The following is an 18520-nucleotide window of genomic DNA, read 5'->3' as shown; positions in this document are numbered from 1 at the left end:
ACTGAGGCTAGCTTGCAAGAGACACTCCAGTGTCATTTTAAAATTAAAATAAATTAAAAAAAAAAATTAATTAAAAAGGACATATTAAAAGGATGCTCTTACTGTAATATATAATTATATATATTGTAATGTATATACTATATCAGTATTATTACAATATATATGTAATATATTAGTAATATGTTTTTATATATATATATATTTTCCCCCCAGCAAATTAATGCAATGTCATTTAAAGTTCTACCACTGCTCAGAAGTCATGCTTTGTCAGTGGAAATGCACTGTGAAATTCACCTAAACCTTTCTTCAAAAAAAAAAATGTTCACAGATTTTAGGTCCACAGACACTGCAAAGACTGAACAGACACAAAGTATCAGCAAATGAAGTTACAGCAGCTCAAAATTTCTTTCAGCTGCACCAGTGTGTGCAACATAAAGGCCAAACTGACAACCAAATCTTAGCCCTGCAAGCATACATGCCACCTACCCGATCCATTTAAGGCATTCAACATCACTACATTCAGTTTTCACATGAAACAGGAATGTGCAATGAATATCGTTTTACAGTTCAGATATTTAAGCAATATAAACAATATAAATGAAAAAAGGAAATTGAACCTTTAATTTCTGTCATTTGTGAGCATGTAACTAATCCCAACCCAGTGGAAAAAATATCAGGAACTTCTAAGTGAGAATGTGATTACAGGAAAGAAATATTTTGCAGCTGGATGAATGACTAGAACTGAGGAGATCGAGTTCAATTTCCTGATATGCCTCAACTTCTTGTACTCACTGTAACAAATAACTGAATCTATGTGACTTTAATTGGAGTAACAATGTTTCTTTGTTGCCTCGTTCAGACTAAGTGGAGATCTTAAGCAGGAACTAAGTTTTCCTAACATTTCCATGGCAGAATGTAGACTCAAATAAGGATAAAAGGCTACTGATAAGAAATTTAACACATGTTCTAAGATAACATACTATGATGACAAAAACAATTTTAAAAATCAAAGAGAACACAGAACTAATGGTAAAAGTGGTATCCATTGCTAACACATATGTTGCTCCTAACAAAAGAAAAAAAAGCTTTCTAGAAAAGACTCTTTCAGCTTTTATTGAATAGAATCATTAAATGATATTTTTATTTTTGCTGATGCATTCAGCACAGACAAAAGCAAAATAACAGTCATGAAATTCAATACAAGCTTAAATATTCAAAGTCATTGGAAGTAAATGTATCTTCCATTTAGGCTCATTGCACAAGGAAAAAAAACTTCAATTACAAACTACACAAAAAAATTACAGAACCCAACCAGTAATTGGTTGGAATATGCCTTTATGAAAATATCACTAACCATTTACCATGGACATTTGAAGTGTTTTGAAGTGAATGTTTATAACTGTACTATACACTTCTAAGCAAAAATAATAATAATAAAATTTAAAAAAAAAACAAAACAAGACTAGTTACTGATTCCTACATACGCAGGAAGAGACTTGTTGGTTTGTAAGTGTTCAGTCACACATTTCCATTTGTCCAAACTATTTCACATACTTACAGAATTACAAAGGATTCTCACTGTGATTTAATGTTTCTGTTTACTGTCAGGAGGACATGTCTTGGGAACCAGTCCACAAAAACAGACTCTGGTCTGCCTCAAAGGAAAGTTTTCATCATTCCCCTCAAACAAAATTCAGAATAACAAAAGGAATTCACAAAGGTATTAAACAGGAAAATAAAAAGATCTAAGTGCAGCTTGTGTCGATTTCTACTCTTGATTTAAAGAAAAAATACTAATAGCAATAATGCCGATAGCAATAATGCAAACAGTTTCAGCTGTTAAACAAACTGGTAACTACTGGCCTAACACAAACTGAAATTCAGACTTCTAAAACAAGATTCAAATCCCAAGTATCCATGTGTACAAAATTAGAGCCCATATGTAGCTTCTTCCACTGCAACTCATTACTCTATACTTCCAGCTACACAATTTCTGTATATACAGCTTTACTAACTTATGAGAAGCTAAATTAAAATATTAAAGTCAGCACTTTATTAAAATTCAGAAGACACTACCTAATTCAAAGACATCATCACTGACATGCACAGCTTCTTCAAGGAGTTTTTGATGTGTAATTAGAGTAGTAATCAAAAAGTCTATGCATAAAAAAAAACCAAAAACTATTTTTGATTTATTATTTTTTAAGACTTTGTCACAGTGAGAAAGAAATTAAAAAGAAGTATTAAAAAGAAAACTTTGATCTTGAATTTCAACTGCTAACCTCAGCCGTTTTACATTCTTTTATCCACAAAATGGCATACGTGAAAATTCAAAAGGATCAAATAGGACTCCAGATATTCTTCCCTGAAACTACAGTTCCAACTAAACAACTTCATAATTAATACAATCTCTTAATGAGAATTTTCACATGACTTTTTAGCTGGTTTTCATACTTCATGAATACAGATTTTGTCCAAACAAAACGATTGAGAGTCTTCTGAATTGTACACATCTGGCATAGCTGTATATGTATATATATAACAGCTGTACCCACCAGGCTTGGAGGGCTGAAAAAAGGTGCCTCACCAAACCCTAAGTAACGAATTTCTGCCTGACATCTAACCTACATCTCCCTCTTTCCCCTCTTTCAGTTTAAAACCATTCCCTTTGTAAAAAAAAAAGACCATGCAAAAAGTCTGCCTCCTTTTTGTTTCTAAGTTTACCTCAAGTAACAGGATGGCCTCAATGAGGTTTCCCAAGAGGCTTCTCTTCACCAACCAAACAAGGTCAACTCCCTCATCCTTTCTTGCAGGAGAGGTGTTCCAGCCCTCTGACCATCTTCGTGACCTCCTCTGGACTCACCCCAACAGACCCACACACCTGTCTTATGCTGGGGGTTCTAATCATGGATGCAGTACTGCAGGTGGGGTCTCACGAGGGCAGTGTAGAGAGGGACAATCACCTCCCACTCCTGGTTGGCAGCTCCTCTTTTGATGCATCCCACGACACATTTGGCCTTCTGGGCTGCAAGTATAGTGCTGGTTCATGTCTGCCTTTCATTCACCAGAACCACCAGGTCCTTCTGCACTGGGCTGCTCTCCATGAGATCTTCTCCCAATTTGTATACCCTGTCTCCCCAGTCTGGGATTACCCTGACCCAAGTGCAACACCTTCACTTGCCCTTGTTGAACCTCATAGTTGGTTCTCATAGGCCCATTTTTTAAGCCTGTCCAGGTCCCTCTGGATAGCATCCCTTCCTTTCACTGCATCAACTGCACCACTTAGCTCGGTGTCAACAGTGAATTTGCTAAGTCTGTACTCAGTCTCACTGTCTACACTGTTGGTAAAAATGCTGAAGGGCACCCATCCTAAGACATACCCCCAGGGAACAACACTCATCACCAGCCACCATCTGAATGTATAGCTGTTGACCAGAACTCTCTAGCTATAACCATCCAGTTTTCATTCACCAAATAGGCTAACCTTCAAATCCATCTCTCTCCAATTTAGACAAGGATGTGGTGCATGACCATGTCAAATACTCCCAGAAACCACCCACCTTTCTACAGTGTTGTAGAATCATTTTTTATAGCAAAAGTGTCCCACCATACCATTTATGAATTCTACCTTTATTTTGACATCACAAAACAAACAAACAAAAAAATGTAGTAGCTTTCTGTATACTTAAGTGTAAAGCATTTTAGGAGACAAAAAAAAAGTATTTCATTAACATACTGAATGAAAACTATGATAAGACTGCAACCCTTCTTCCAACACACAGTATTCCAAGTCACATCTGTCACAGAATCGCTAAGGTCTGACATGATCTTTAAGATCATCTAGTTCAGTCATTGACCCATCACCACCATGTCTACTAACCCATGTCTCTCAGTGCCACATCTACTCTCTGTTTGAAAATCTCCATGGACAGTGACTCCACCACTTTCCTGGGCAGCCTGTTCCAATTCACTGTCACTGTTGCTAAGAAGAAATTTTTTATAATATACAGCCTCTGCATACTTAGAGCTATCCCACTTTTAAAGCAATAAAAAAGGCATTTCAGAACAGAAGATGGTCGTGATACCACAGAATCACAGATCACAGAATGACCCAGGTTGGAAGGGACCTCAAGGATCATGTAGTTCCAACCCCCCCATATCATCCCAATCACCTTGTTTTAATCTTCAAACTTATTACACAGCATCCCAAAGCACCATGTTGATGCACACCCACCAGATGCTTCTTGTTCCTTTTTCACAGAGCCCCCTACCTTTCACTTCAGAGATCTCCATCATTCTTATATACAGCAGTCTTGTTTCTCTGTTTAGTCCCAAATGCTTCTTCACATCTCAATAATCACTCACTAATCAAAAATAATAAAAAAATGTCTTCCTTATATCCAATTTAATCCCTCCTTGTTTAGCCTGAAACCCTCTCCCCTCCTAACTCAGCAGCCTCTGCTGAAGAGTCTAACCCCTTCCTTCTTATAGCCTTCCTTTAGATACTGAAAAGCCACTAACAGTTCTTGCTGGAGCCTTCTCATCCCCAGACCCAGCTCCCTCAGCCTGCCCTCACAGGGGAGGTGTTCCCTCCCTTGGATTATTTTCATGGCCCTCCTCTGGATGCACAATGGGTCCCAAGCACTCCCTGTACTAAGAACTCCAAAAACAGATGTGGTACTCATGATGAGGTCTCACAAATGCAGAGCAGAGTGGCAGGATTTCCTTCCTCAACCTGCTGATTACCCTTCTTTTGATGTGCCACAGGATCCAGCTGGCTTTCTGGGCAGTAAGAGATCATGTTCAGCTTGCCATCCCAAGTTCTATTCAGCACAGCTGGACTCCATCCTTACACCTCCCAGCTCATATTGATAGCAGGGATTGCTGCAAAGTAGGTGCAAGACCTTGTTCTTGGATTTATTGAACCTCACGAGATTCACCTGGGCCCACTTCCTGAGTCTGTCTAGGTCTCTCTGGATGGTATCTAGTCTGTCAGGCATGTCAATTGCACCCACACAGCATGGTACCATCCACAAACTTGTTGAGGGTGCACTTGATCCCACTGTTGATGTCACTGATGAAGATATTAAAGAGCACTAGTCCTAGTACTGACCCCTGAGGGACACTACTTGTCACTGATCTCCAAGCCATTGACCAAAACTCTCTGGGTACTATCTCACAACCAGTTCCTCATCCACCAAACCATTCCACTCATAAAATCTGTATCTTTCCAATTTCGGGAGAAGGGTGCTATGGGGACCATGTCAAAAACAAAAGTTGCACATGCCTGACATCTCATATCAGCTCCCTTTCTTCTATATGCCTAAGTGTATCTCCCAGGATTATCTGATCCAAGGTCTTCCCCAGCACTGAGGTGAGATGTCAGTAGACCCCTGGGTCATCTTTTCAGCCCTTCTTAATTTGAGTACTATACTGCCCTTTTTTCCAGTCACCTGGGACTACACTTGACTGACATAACTTTTCAAAGTTATCAAGAGTGGTTTGATCAGTGAATCCCCTCAGGACTCCGCCACACTTGCAATAAAATTTCATTTGCTTAGCATGATTGAATGTGGGGATTAAAACAAAGACTTATATTACTAAAAATACAAAAAATAGCAAGTTTCATGTCTGTTGGTTCATTTCTTTCAAGAGTATCAACACTCCTGAAGGTTCAGTTTTTTACTATGCTTAATTTTTCTGCTTATTGGTACTGAAAAATTACCTCCTCTTTTAGTGCATGTTTCTTCTGCTCCAAACAGATTTCTTTAGCACGCATCAATTGCAAAGTCTCCTTAGAAACTGCATACTGAAGCTTTTCCATACGTTCCACTGCTGCTGCCCATGCTGCCTTACCAAATTTTTTCTGGTCTGCTCGCATTCGATCATACACAGCTACAGAAGGGAAGAAAAAGGCAGACAATTTATCAGTCATCTCTTCAGATCTCTATAGTGATTCTACTGTATAGACTGTACACATTTGCATCCAAAACCATACAAAGTTCTCTTAGCAGAGAAGTAATTCTGTAGAATAACAACCTTCGTATTCAAGGTTTAAGAATTTTTAGGTCTCATGTACGTATGTAATTTGCTGTTTACCATTTCATTACTATAAGTCCAATTTTTGTTATTCATATGAATGTCTGAACCACAAGTTCAGAACATCTGGCTTAAAAACACTGTTTAATGTTACCATGTGGTCTTGAAGTGCATCCCAGATTCCTCCTGCTTCTGAAAGCCTCTACCATCAGCCACTGAAATCACCAGTTTCCCTTTACAAATTCTACAGTGCAATCATAAATTTAACACAAATCTGCAGAGTGAAATAAGAGTTACAGTTTAAAACAAAAATTTGAGGTTGACCTCAAGTGCATTTCAGAAAGAATAATGTTTAACAAAAATAGGCTTGTTAAATTCAATGTTTTCTTTTAAACTCAAAGATTGTTTTATGGGATAATTAGATAACAAGGTACAATCTGCCTTTAATGTACAGAGATGATCTAGAATCTCTTAAGGAAGCCTTCAGAGTAGCTACAGTCCCTTGCTTGACTCAGATTTCTCTTCCTGAGCCCCAGAAAAAATCTAGGCTAATGTATTTCAGATTTTTACCATTTTTAACATATAGAACAATCACATGACACTGATCACACTTAACTTTACAGAGCAAAAGTCACGGAAGTCACAACCAAAAAGAGTAGCATTCAGTCCCTAGGCACCAGAAAATACCAACCACTCTTGTTAGATAAGTATCTACTTGTTCTCACCTATTTTTTCCTCTGTCATCTGTCATTATTTTGCTATGTATGATCTCCTTATGATCAGTAGGAGGCCAAATAAAGCAAACAAAAAACAATATGCACCCCCAATTGTACATTTATCAAAAAATCTCCAAGCATTTCATTTTCCAGTGTCCTTCCTCACGATCCTGACAGCTGTATGTGAAAATATTACGTGGAAAAAAATAAAAAGGAAAGGAATTGTAAATATGAATTTTTTTTTAAATTAACTAGTGAGGTATTTTACTTGCCATGTTTGTCAGAGCAGAAGCTAAATACATTTAGAATTAGCTCTAATTAATGTGACTAAACTACTTCTAACATATTTTTAGGTAAGGTAAAGTCTCACATTAACCCTAACTTGAGTTGTTTTACATTGACTGCTTCTCGAGGCAGTTCTTTTCAGGGAGAAAACAGGAAACCTACCCATCAAAAAAGACTTTCTCTCTGGGGTACAGCACATTCACCTATTTGCACAATCACTACCACCAAGGCAAAGAAAGAGAAAAAAAAACCTGCACCCTCAGGTTTGTTTACAATAATTAACTGATTATTTTGGTTAAAATGATACAAGAATAATAGCATTGATGTCTGTGTAAGCCATATGTCCTTGCTTAACTGCACTGACTCATTTAGTAAAACTGCTGTGAAAGATCTATCTACGAAGACTTTCAAGCAGATCTGCTTTCAGAGCAGTTGAAGCTGAGCTGTTGCTTAGTGTTCAGAGCTATAAAAAAATTTTACTGGAAGGCAGTGGGGAAAGAAAAATGAAACTAAGTGAAACGCAATGGACACTTATTGTGGTTTACCATCCAATGCAGAAGACAGAATCCATCAGGGATTCCATGTTTCCTAAATCTTTTGCAAATGTAATTTGCCACTAATAAAATCCCACTGTGAAGCTAGTTGTGAAAGTATTTAAAAATTTATATTGTGACTGCTTCTGATGGCATTCCGTAACTACTTATTTGAGAAAGATTTCAACATACACAGAAATAAAAACAAGTAAGAATGACAAGTGCATTTTCCTCACAAAGGATTGATAAAAAAATAAATTAAATGGGACAGTACAGAACATGATAAACATTAACCTTTAAAGGTCTTTTGTTTCAAGTACAGAATAATAGAAAATAACTACCTTTCTGTGCTTTAGCTGTTATTTCAAAGTATTTAACTGTAAGATCTTGAATAGAAAGTACAGCCATGTGGGCTTTCCTCTGCCAATCAGCATCTTCTTTCTGCAGACTCTCAATTCTTCTGGGGCCTAGGTAGTCATTCTCTATTGAGATCTGAAAATAAATCAGACCATAGTTAATAATACTGCTAGCTTCTGAAGTGATCAGTGGCTAAGAACAAAAGAAAACAAAAGAACAAAAAGGAGAGAAAACTACCAACAAATCATCACAGCTTTTATTCAACAGGAAAAAAAAAGTGTTCCTTTCTGTTGAAAAAGTACATTCATGGCTTCATTACTATTCTTACTAGAAGACCAACAAACTCCAATAAAAATCTGATTTACCAGTAACTTCTTGTTACATACAATATCCTCAAATAATAAGCATGCTTTATCCAGGCTTTCTTCCAGCCTAGAATATTCCAATATGAAGCAAGTAAATCTTCTTAGGTTATAATAAAGATGGAAAAAGGGATGTCTTGGGATGCTGTGAAATAATCATCAGTTTTAGGAACTCTTTGTTTTAATGATGACTTAAAACATATTTCCCCAGCAACTGAGAATTTAAATACTTTTTCCACTCCTAAAATGGAGGCTATTTTAATTCTAACTAATAACTTTTTGAAGCCAGCAAGAGAACTGGGATTTCTTTTACAAATTAAAAAAATATGTAGCTGTCTCTCTATTTTTTGTACATGCTTCTTAAAAGTTGATGTTATCATCAGTCCAATTGAAAAAAAAAAACAACCAAACAACAAAAAAAAAAACCCAAAAACTAGATATCTAAGGCAGTACACATTTATGCTGAAACCTACAATTCCAAAGCCTTAATTCTGAATATTTTCAATTTATATTGGTAAAAAAAGATACCTCACTACTTAAGACAAAAATCCTCAAACTGAAAACTCATAGCCCTCTGTGCAACCAGATATTTAACCTGAAGTTCTAACGTCTCAAATGTCAAAATGTCTCATCTCAGTTTCACAAAGCTTCAGTCAAAAAGCCATTCCACTTTTTACTTTCAGTACAAATAGTAGGCTTTTTAGTGATTATTCAGCATCTACTTCTGCATGTCCGCTTATCTCATTCCATACAGGGATGATCTTTAGAAACAAATTTATATAGATAATTTCTATCCTCAAAAAATGTTCGAAGTAGTTTAATACAGTATTTTAATCTACTTATATGTATGTACATATATATATGAAGTAGTTATTTCATACATGTTTCTAAAAACCCTGAAAAGACAACAGGCAAAATAAAAATGTGAACAAGTGTAAGTGAATATTAATTTTTCCAGACATCTTATAACACATAATCCAATGAAGCACATATATATATATATCACAATTTCCACAGGAAACGATTATGATTGGACAGACAAGAATTTCAAAACAGAAGTAAAACCATAGGTATAAATAAGAAACCATCACTGGCAGAGTTAATGCTTTACACAGAACTATTAAGCAAAAAAATTTTGAGAAGCAGGGTAAAAGTAATACAGTTAGAAACCTTCCTTTAATACTCTTGGGTAGTGATTACATAATTTGATGTGGAAATTGAAATTGGATCACCAAGTAGTGTGAGTAACACTATTGCTAGCCACCACTTCTAGAAGAAGCCTCAATATAGCATTTCTTGATATTTCTTCATCCAATTTTGCCTGCCAAAACATTATTCACACACAGCATAGGCTAGAGATTTAGCATTTTCCAATACTACTGCATCACTGTTCCAGACATCAAATATTTACAGGTAACATAAACAGGAAGCATCTTCTCATTAGCTGCAATCCAAATTACAACATCTATGCTATCATTCACACTGAGGTTATTCATTTGACAAGGCACAAAAAACCTAGGCAGCCTTTGCCTTAGCAGCATTTGTGAATGTACTGACAACCATGGAGATACCCACAACTGGAGACTAGAGTACACTACTTGCCCCAACAATGACTTGTAACCTGTGCCAAACAGAGGTATCTCAGGGTCACAGTAACAAACTCTGATGGGATAGTGCAAGACTAAGTGACAAGAGTCACTCACTCTTACTATTAATAGGAACTTCAAATGAGCTCCTGAAGACTGAGGTTCCTGGGCTGATGCCAGGAGCAATAATCCTCATCTATGCAGATGTCTGATTGACATCCATTGTACTATGGACACTAACTCACAGTAGAAGGCCTCTTAGACCACTCTAGGCGCAGTGAAGGTCAAACAGATGAAAGAAAACTCAGGGAAGTTGACTGTCTTTCTGTAATGCCAAGAGCCTGGCATTGAGCAGCCATAGATACTCACGTGCAAATGCAAGGAAAGCAACCAATTTGCTTTACTTCCTCAGAGAACATCATTTGATGGAAAACATACTCAACCAAAGCAACATAAAAATATTCACAAAATACACTCTGTACTGTATATTAAAAGATAGCAGATTGCTTCTCTGCTTTTTTTCTTGTTTTTCTATTAGGCCCTTCACTTTCTGAGTAATAGCAAACTTTAAGAGGCTGTTTTGTTTTCCAGTGTCTAGCTGCCTGCCACACTCCTCAGGGCTGGGGTAGATGTGCCCAACACAGAGGTTTCCTTTCCTGGGCTTGCCCGACATGCACCCTGTGGCCTCTGGGAGCCTCCCATTGGCCTGAATATGCTCCAATGCTCCCCAGAGTTAAAGCAATCTCTTCTCATCCAGACAGCGCATTCCATCTGATTCAATCTCTCCATGAAGGAATGTAACAAAGAAAAATAAGTTACTGAGAATAAGATACCGATGTAAAAGGAACTACTGTTTGCAACCTTTCCAAACTATAGTCATGGTAAATAAAAAGCCCAAAGAAAAAAAGACAACATAACTAGTAGTTTAATTAAAGAGAGGTGGCAGCTGTAATAAACAGAAAAGTAGGGGAAGAAAGAGAGGTTGCAACTATCCACAACATCCTCACAAAAAGGGAGTATATTGAGTGGACAAGGGAAAAAACACATGGCCCGTAAAACAGCAATATAAACAGGCCCACATATTTTGAATATGTTATTTCCTATCATCTCTTTAAAAACCAATCTTTTGTTATAAACATTTCTGTGAAGGCAATAACTATCATTATGAAATTAAAGTAAGATCTTACTGCATTCCAATTCTGTTCACAATGCATGTGCAATATATTTAGGCTTCATTTTTCTTCCTGCACATCTCTACTTTTCTTTTAGTTTTTATAGTCCATAAAAGATCATAGGTCATCTTACAGATTAATACAAATAGAGAACACAGTGCAGCGTGAGAGGACCTGGGAACATTGCTGCCAGCAGCTCACCATGAAACAACAGTGTGCCCTGAGGACAGAGCCATGAGGGCAAACAGCATCTCAGGATGTGTTAACACAGCACAGCCAAACAATTGCAATAAGTACTTTTCCTGTTGTATTTACCACTGATGTGGCCTCACTCTGAACGATGTGTGCAGTTCTGGGCTCCACAATATAGAAAAGATGTTAAAGTCCTTGAAGACATCCAGAGAAGGTCAACAGAACTAATAGGCAAATATTTTCTACCTCTGATTGAAGATAGCTAGGAAAACTATGGAGGATATTGGCATAAAATAGACTTACTCCAGGTCATATTTATGGTTTAAGCAAAGGTTGTACAACTCTCACATGCTGTGTTATATCCCTAGACGGAATTACAATAGATAGGAAAAAAAAAAAAAAAAAAGATGTAACAACAGCAGGCCATTTAATTATAAAAAAGAAAAAGCTGATTGAGCTCCACACATAGCAGAGGAGACAAAAAAACAACACAGCTTCAACATGTAAAAGATCATTTCACCTTCATCCTTTAGCTACCTTTCAGATTCAAGCAGGCAGGACAACTAATACAAACTACAGCACACTGTACATATTAACAAGACAGTGTGCATTTCAGTTTCTTCATCCACTCAGGGACAAAGTCTCACAGGTTTTAATTTAACTACGCTCCCAGCTAGTTAAATTAAAACTCAGCATGATTTCCCAAAATATATTCTAATTTTCCATGTAAAGCCCCAGATATGTTGTGAAAGCATTCAGCTTTAAAATTCACATTACAGCTTTACTAGTTTTATTCTAATCAATACTAGAATGGACTTTAATGTTAATATAACCAAACCAGCTTAGACTGGAGGGCTTAAGGTCCTTAGCATATCTGAAGCCTAGGACTACCAATACAAACTACAGAGGTTTAGACTTCCCTTATCAATATACAGGAAAAAGGCAGATGTCGATAAAGACACTGGCAGTAAAAGCAGCAACATACTTAAAAACAAATAAGACACATAGAAGACTTAACAAAATTATCATTGAACTGCAAGTTGCAGTGGTGAATGTTTTTTTCCAGAACTATGAAGAATGCTGAAGAATAAAGCAGTATTCAGAAAAGGAAGTAACAAAAGATTAAAGTTTTGGCACAAGAAAATATTAAGGCTATTCAAGTTGTTGAGGTTTCTTCTTTTCCAGACATATGACAATATATAGAAGGAAATGTTAAGATTGCTAAATTAAATTAAAATATTTTATACTGGCAATTAATAGGATTAAGGTTGTGTACTTTAGAGTTGTGACTTCCCTCTATCTATCACTCATGTGTCATATAATTTTAACTGCATTTCAACTTCACTGACAAAGTTTCAGGTTGAAAAAAATACTGAAAAAAATAATCTAGTTGCTTGACAATGTCTAAGCAAGTGGTTTTGGCCCTTCAGAAAGTTGTAGATTCCTTCCATAGATGAAAAGAGTTGGATTTATTTCAATGTTCAGTTAAAAAAAAAAAAAAAAAGCAACAAAATATGAAGCACGTGAACATCAAGAATTCATTAAGATAAGGTGGACAATTTTTACATAGAGATACAGTGAATATAAGTAAAATAATAAGAGCCCTAGAGAAGATGAAATTTGAAAGAACACATATGAATACCCGGGAATGGGATTAATGTAAGTAACTGTGGTAACAACATAAATGGAACCAGTAAAGGTCACAAAAGCTGTAAAAACTAGTTTCATAGCACCACTGAAAAAGAAGGACTAGACTTAATCTTGAGACTTGTAAAATTTACATAATGAAACAGCTTGAAGAGCTTTTTCAAAGATCCATCTTTGAAAACCTTCTTAAGCCCTTGCCATCACCTTTCACAGTCAGGTTAATGTTGCTGCAGTCTCTACCTTACTTCTCCTTCCCCATCTTCAGCCCAATAGAAGAAAAAATAAATCATGCATCTCCAGATCATAGTCTCCATTACTGTTACTACTGCAGCAATACAATCTGATATTTTTTGAATGTTCACACACCTTTCAGGTTTTCATCAAGATGCCTTTCTATCAATGCATATTAGACCTGTGTCCTTTCTCACTCTTTCCACTTGTACTTTGTTTTTAGGTCTTTTTGTTCTCTATAACTTCCTGAAGGGGGGTTGTAGTCAGCTGGGGGTTGGCCTCTTCTCTCGTGTAATCAGTGATAGAACTAGAGGGAATGGTTTTAAGCTGCACCAGGGGAGACTCAGGCTAAACATTAGGAAGTATTACTTCTCGGAAAGGGTGGTCAGGCATTGGAATGCACTGCCCAGGGAGGTGGAGGAGTCACCGACCATGGGAGTGTTCAAGAAACGTTTGGATGTTGTGTTGATGAATATGATTTAGCTGGGAAGTATTGGTAATGGTTGGACTAGATGTCCAACCTTGACAATTCTGTGATTCTGTGAGGTCAGATATGAAGCTGTCCTGGCCTGTAATTATCAGTAACATCGGAAGAAAAAAAATAAGTAATAATTAAGCCCCAAAATGTGTACAGAGCAATATCCCCCCAGCTTCTGTCACTCAACAGCTTAGAGGCTTCATGAGCTAATGGCTAATCTGAATCACTGTTAATAGCCAATGAGCGACCCACCTCTTTCATGTATATGTATATACATGTATATACTTAGCGTCCATAATTAAACTGGAAACTATTGCCAAAGAATATGCAAGGTGTGTTTAATAGGAGTTAAGGATTCTATTTTTCTTTCCTTTGTTTGCAGGCTGTTTAGAAGTGTCACAAGTTCATCAACAGGACCCTTGACTTCTCATGTGCGCATAAGAGTTATACACTTACTGCATGTTTTGAATGACAAAAACAAAGCAATCTGATTAATCTGAGATTGTTGGTATGGAATTACCTTTACCACCCTTTTATGGTTGATGTTCTGCACCAAAAAGAGACAACACTAAACATTTTTTGCAAGGACTACAGGTAAAGCAACTAATTTCTTCCTCATCTTACTCTGAAAACAGACAAAAATGAAACTGATTAAACTACTTAGTAAAAACCCAAATCCATAAAAGAAACCAACACAAAACACAAATGATGCCTTCAATACAGAAGGCACAGATAATCTTGACTAATATTTGTATTGATGCATAATTATCCCTGCAAGAAAATAATTAACCCTGTAAGAAAGGCTCTGCGCTAAACAAACTTTTTTTCTCCTTGTTGGTATTTAAACAGTGTGTGCTCCCAGACCTCATTAACTGAGGCATCAAAAATACTAGCATTATGCATAAAAATGGAGCTAACCCCCACCATAATGGTTTATAGAAATGTTCCAATATTTAGCCTTCCAGAAACACATATGTGGCAAGTTAACACAAACCATCTCAAGCACAAGTTCTATTTATAAATGAATTCATCCACCCTAGCTACCAAGTGCAATATATATATTTTGTCATCATAGATACAAGTACTGCTTCTTCACAAACAATGAAATGGAAAACAAGAGATGGCATCTTTCTCAACCACATAATACTGATGACCAAGTTTTATAACTCAAAAACTGCCAAGTTAGGAAGAGAATTTAACATCCATTAAATGGAACTACACATGAGTAAAATAATACATCATCGAATATGCCTCTTTAACTTACCAAGGTTATTAATTCACAAAAAGGGAAAGAAGACTTTTTTTTTTTAAAAAAAACAACACTAAAATCTAAGAAATCAGTGAAATTAAAACTAGAAAAAACTCCTACTTCATGTTGCATCTGGAATACAATATTTATCTCCTCTTTTCTAGAGTGAAAAATAAAATATTTTTTAAAATTCCATTTGTACAAAATGAAAAGAACTATTTCATTGTACTTGGAAGAGACTGCGTGTTATTCATAACCTTGAACAGCATAATAAATCTAAAACAATATTCAAATTCTCTGTGCAACAACATTTATAATTGTGGGTATTTGAACTATGAACAAAAAATTTGCTCTTAGAAGCAGCAATGGCTCAAAATAAAAGCAGTTGGAGAATCTTAAATCCTCTTTCCTCCTTCCCTCATTCTACACTCAAACACAGACCACTCATTTTTAATTGAAACTAGTAAAACAACAATGACCAAGATACCAAGCTCACACAAATTGACATTTACAAAACAGACAAGACAAAACAGACCCATTTTAGCCCCTATGTCATGATACGTATTTTAAAAGACACAGAGGAATATAATCTAATCAACTGCATAGTAACTATGATTAATATTTCTGCAATGCAGCAAAGGCAATGTTTGTTCCTTCTGTTTAAGCACTTGAAAGAAATAAGTCTAAAGATATTAAATTTTTAGATGAAATGTGTTATAAAAAACATCTATTAAAACAGCATTCTTCAGCTGGTTATAATATATATAGCTCTTAGGAAAACACACTATTAAAGTTTAACAACTAAATACTTAACACACTTCTACATTTAAGAGTTTCTTAACATAAGATTAGAAACTAACTCCTAATGGTTTAACAGATTACCTCAGAAAACTAAAATGGAATGTAGTTTCTTGCAGAACCTTTTAAAATAATTAACATTTTTAAAGACACTGTGCAACTCATTTCTGTTTATATTTTATGCATTAATACCCCTCCATAATATATATATTTTTAATTTCACCTGCTAAAATCAAGAATGAATTAAAAGAATTTAACATAGAAAAGTAGAAATTAGACAAGTAACAGAAAGCCACAAGTCAGAGATTTCCTCACTCTACAAAAACACTCCTCTGAGAAAAGGCATGAGAACAGTCAGTGGAAAAACCATCACTACGCATACAGCATAATAAAGTACTTGTTAATAAACAGTAAATAAAAACCATGAATGAGAAGTTCAGTGGCATTTGCTGTACCTTTATCTGTTGTCTTCTCAGCATTGCAAGTTCTCTCATATCTCGGAATGGTTGTAGTAAGTACTGGTAAAGCTCGGTGGTAGCTTCAGCCAGGCTGCTGTAGGCCTCATCCTCCATTTGATACAGTTCAAGCAGCTCTACCATGCTTTCTGTATTCTTATGTTTTTCCAGCAACTAGAAAAAGAAAAATGCCAATTTTAATGAATGTATCCAAAATTCCTGCTGAAAGCAATAACAGCTTAAAAAGCACTTGTAGCCCACCTATTGTCTCCTCCAAAAATCCTCACTCAGACATATCAAAGAGCTTCAGTTTTCCACTCACATCTTGAACTCAGCTGATCAGATTATGATCGTTTGTCCAATCACCTTAACCCAAAAGGCATTCCTACTGATTTCTTCTCTTCAAAAATCACCATAAATAAGTTTTGAGACATACATGACAGTACAAAGAGCACAAGAAGTAACATATTAATCAGATATGCTACTTCATATGCTTCCCAATTTCAGGTATATTAAGAGGAATGACTGGGAAAAGTAACACAGAAAAGGACACAGATTCTAAGTTTCCTTGCTCACCTGTTACTCTGTATCCACATAGTTTCATTATACTAATACTGCTCCAATCTATGTGAAACGGAACAGCGATCTGCATTTTACCTGATAACTGAGGCATAAAGAGTTTCTACTAGATATTTTAACAATATCTATTATTATTAAGGAAATTATAAATGTATTTAAAAAATTAAATATATATATATTTTTTTTAAAGCACGTGATTTGCTTCATTTAAGTAGACATCCTGCCCACTCTCCCTTTCAGATCTTCTGAAATGGAAAACTGATTCATTTCTACAAATTTGCTACAATGCATGTTTTTAATTTATGTTTGCTTTGCATCTATTTTGGGCATTTGTCTCAACAAGCCTCACATGTTGCTGGAAATCTTTTACCATTTCCAAAAATATATTGAACTGTTCAGCTACCACTGATCTCATACGGACATGTGGAGTAATTGATGTGTTTACCAAGATTATCTGAAATATATTCCTTTCTTATGTAACTTCCAGACCCTGAAAGTCAGTCTCTTGTCCTTTCTTTCACCACCTCATAAGCATATATTTAAACATAGATTAGGGAACTACAGAATAACCATTTTGTATCTTCTGAGTTCGCTCAAGCTGGATACTCTGCTTACAAGAAACATTTGCTTAATACTCAACTGCATCAAGCATGAATACTGGAAAACAAAATAGAGAGAACTGCAGATGAGAAACCAAACCTTCGATCAATAGTTCTCTGGCATCTGATTTTTCTCTATACCAGAACTATCAAAAGACACCTTTTTACCACAGTCATCTACTCTGCTCCGTTATATTCATATTATTCTGCTGGGTTTGTTACTAAAACAAACAAACAAATACTCTAATGCATATTTTGCAACTGATGATCCCTACCGCATTGCCTCAGTTTCCTCTGAATCTCTAAGTATTGGCCAAGATTAAAAACAGGAATGAGAGAAGCTTGTAGTAACTTATTTGCTTGTTCACCACTGAGATAATTGACAGAAGACAAGCCATAAAGCATTTTCCCTCAGCAAGCCTTGTTGGAGATAAGAGGTCTGGGTGAGAGAGTAGAATAATGATGATGTTTCTTATCAAACATATGACAATTTGTTTTTTCACCTGAATAGTTTTGCCTTGGAAACTGTTCCTACTCCAGGCTCATTCACTATGCCTTTTTTGTTGTCTTCCAGCAGCATGTAATATCCTGTAGTGTTCGAGTTCTCAGTGAGGGTAGTGTTCTGTGGTTTGCAGTCTATAAAACTAATGTTTTATGCACATTCTGGGCTAAACACACATAACTTTCAACCTCCAAGTGAACGGACAGCAGTCAGGCCAGACACTCTGGGTTTGACTCCTAAATTTCCACAGATTATGCATTATTCCAGCTCACAAGCAGTTTTAGCCTTTCAGGCTATAAAGCCACTGCTTGGTGCCTCAAAATACAGTTGCCATACTGAAGTCTTCCCCTACTCGTACCAGGCATATCAAAAACCTTCCTGTAATCCCAAAGCTGTAGTTATTCCTCCATCAACATACTGAAAAAAAAAAACTTTCCTCTCAAGCCACCTGTTACAATAAATCTGTAAAGGGCATGTTATTCACGCAACACATATTATTGTCTTAGATTACTAATACAAGGCCTTTCTTCATTCCTACAGCAACAAACCACACATATTGCATGTCCTGTGCCTAGCAAAGACTTTTTTTTTTTTCCTGAATGAAAATGGTGATGCAACTTCCACATAATTAGAGTTTGAATTAAAAGACAACATTGGAAAGCTACTCAGAAACAACCAAATACCACCTTCTTTGATTTAGACTGAAGAGCTACCACAGATGGATATTCTTCAAAACAGGT

At 36.2% G+C, this 18520-nt stretch overlaps 1 protein-coding gene across 1 annotated transcript in view; it reads right to left on the bottom strand.

The window, feature by feature from the left end:
• JMY (junction mediating and regulatory protein, p53 cofactor) overlaps positions 1-18520 on the bottom strand; it is a 58183-nt gene that overhangs the window by 25462 nt on the left and 14201 nt on the right. Inside the window, exons 2-4 of the mRNA XM_015848570.2 lie at positions 16101-16274; positions 7915-8065; positions 5726-5895 (exon numbers count right to left, since the gene is read on the bottom strand). Of these exons, the coding sequence (XP_015704056.1) occupies positions 5726-5895; positions 7915-8065; positions 16101-16274 (495 nt within the window). The remainder of the gene's footprint in view (positions 1-5725; positions 5896-7914; positions 8066-16100; positions 16275-18520) is intronic.

Source organism: Coturnix japonica, chromosome Z (genome assembly GCF_001577835.2).
Source record: "Coturnix japonica isolate 7356 chromosome Z, Coturnix japonica 2.1, whole genome shotgun sequence".
Lineage (NCBI taxonomy): Eukaryota > Metazoa > Chordata > Aves > Galliformes > Phasianidae > Coturnix > Coturnix japonica.
The sequence above is the reverse complement of the archived record's forward strand: the minus strand, read 5'-3'. Positions and strand labels throughout refer to the sequence as shown.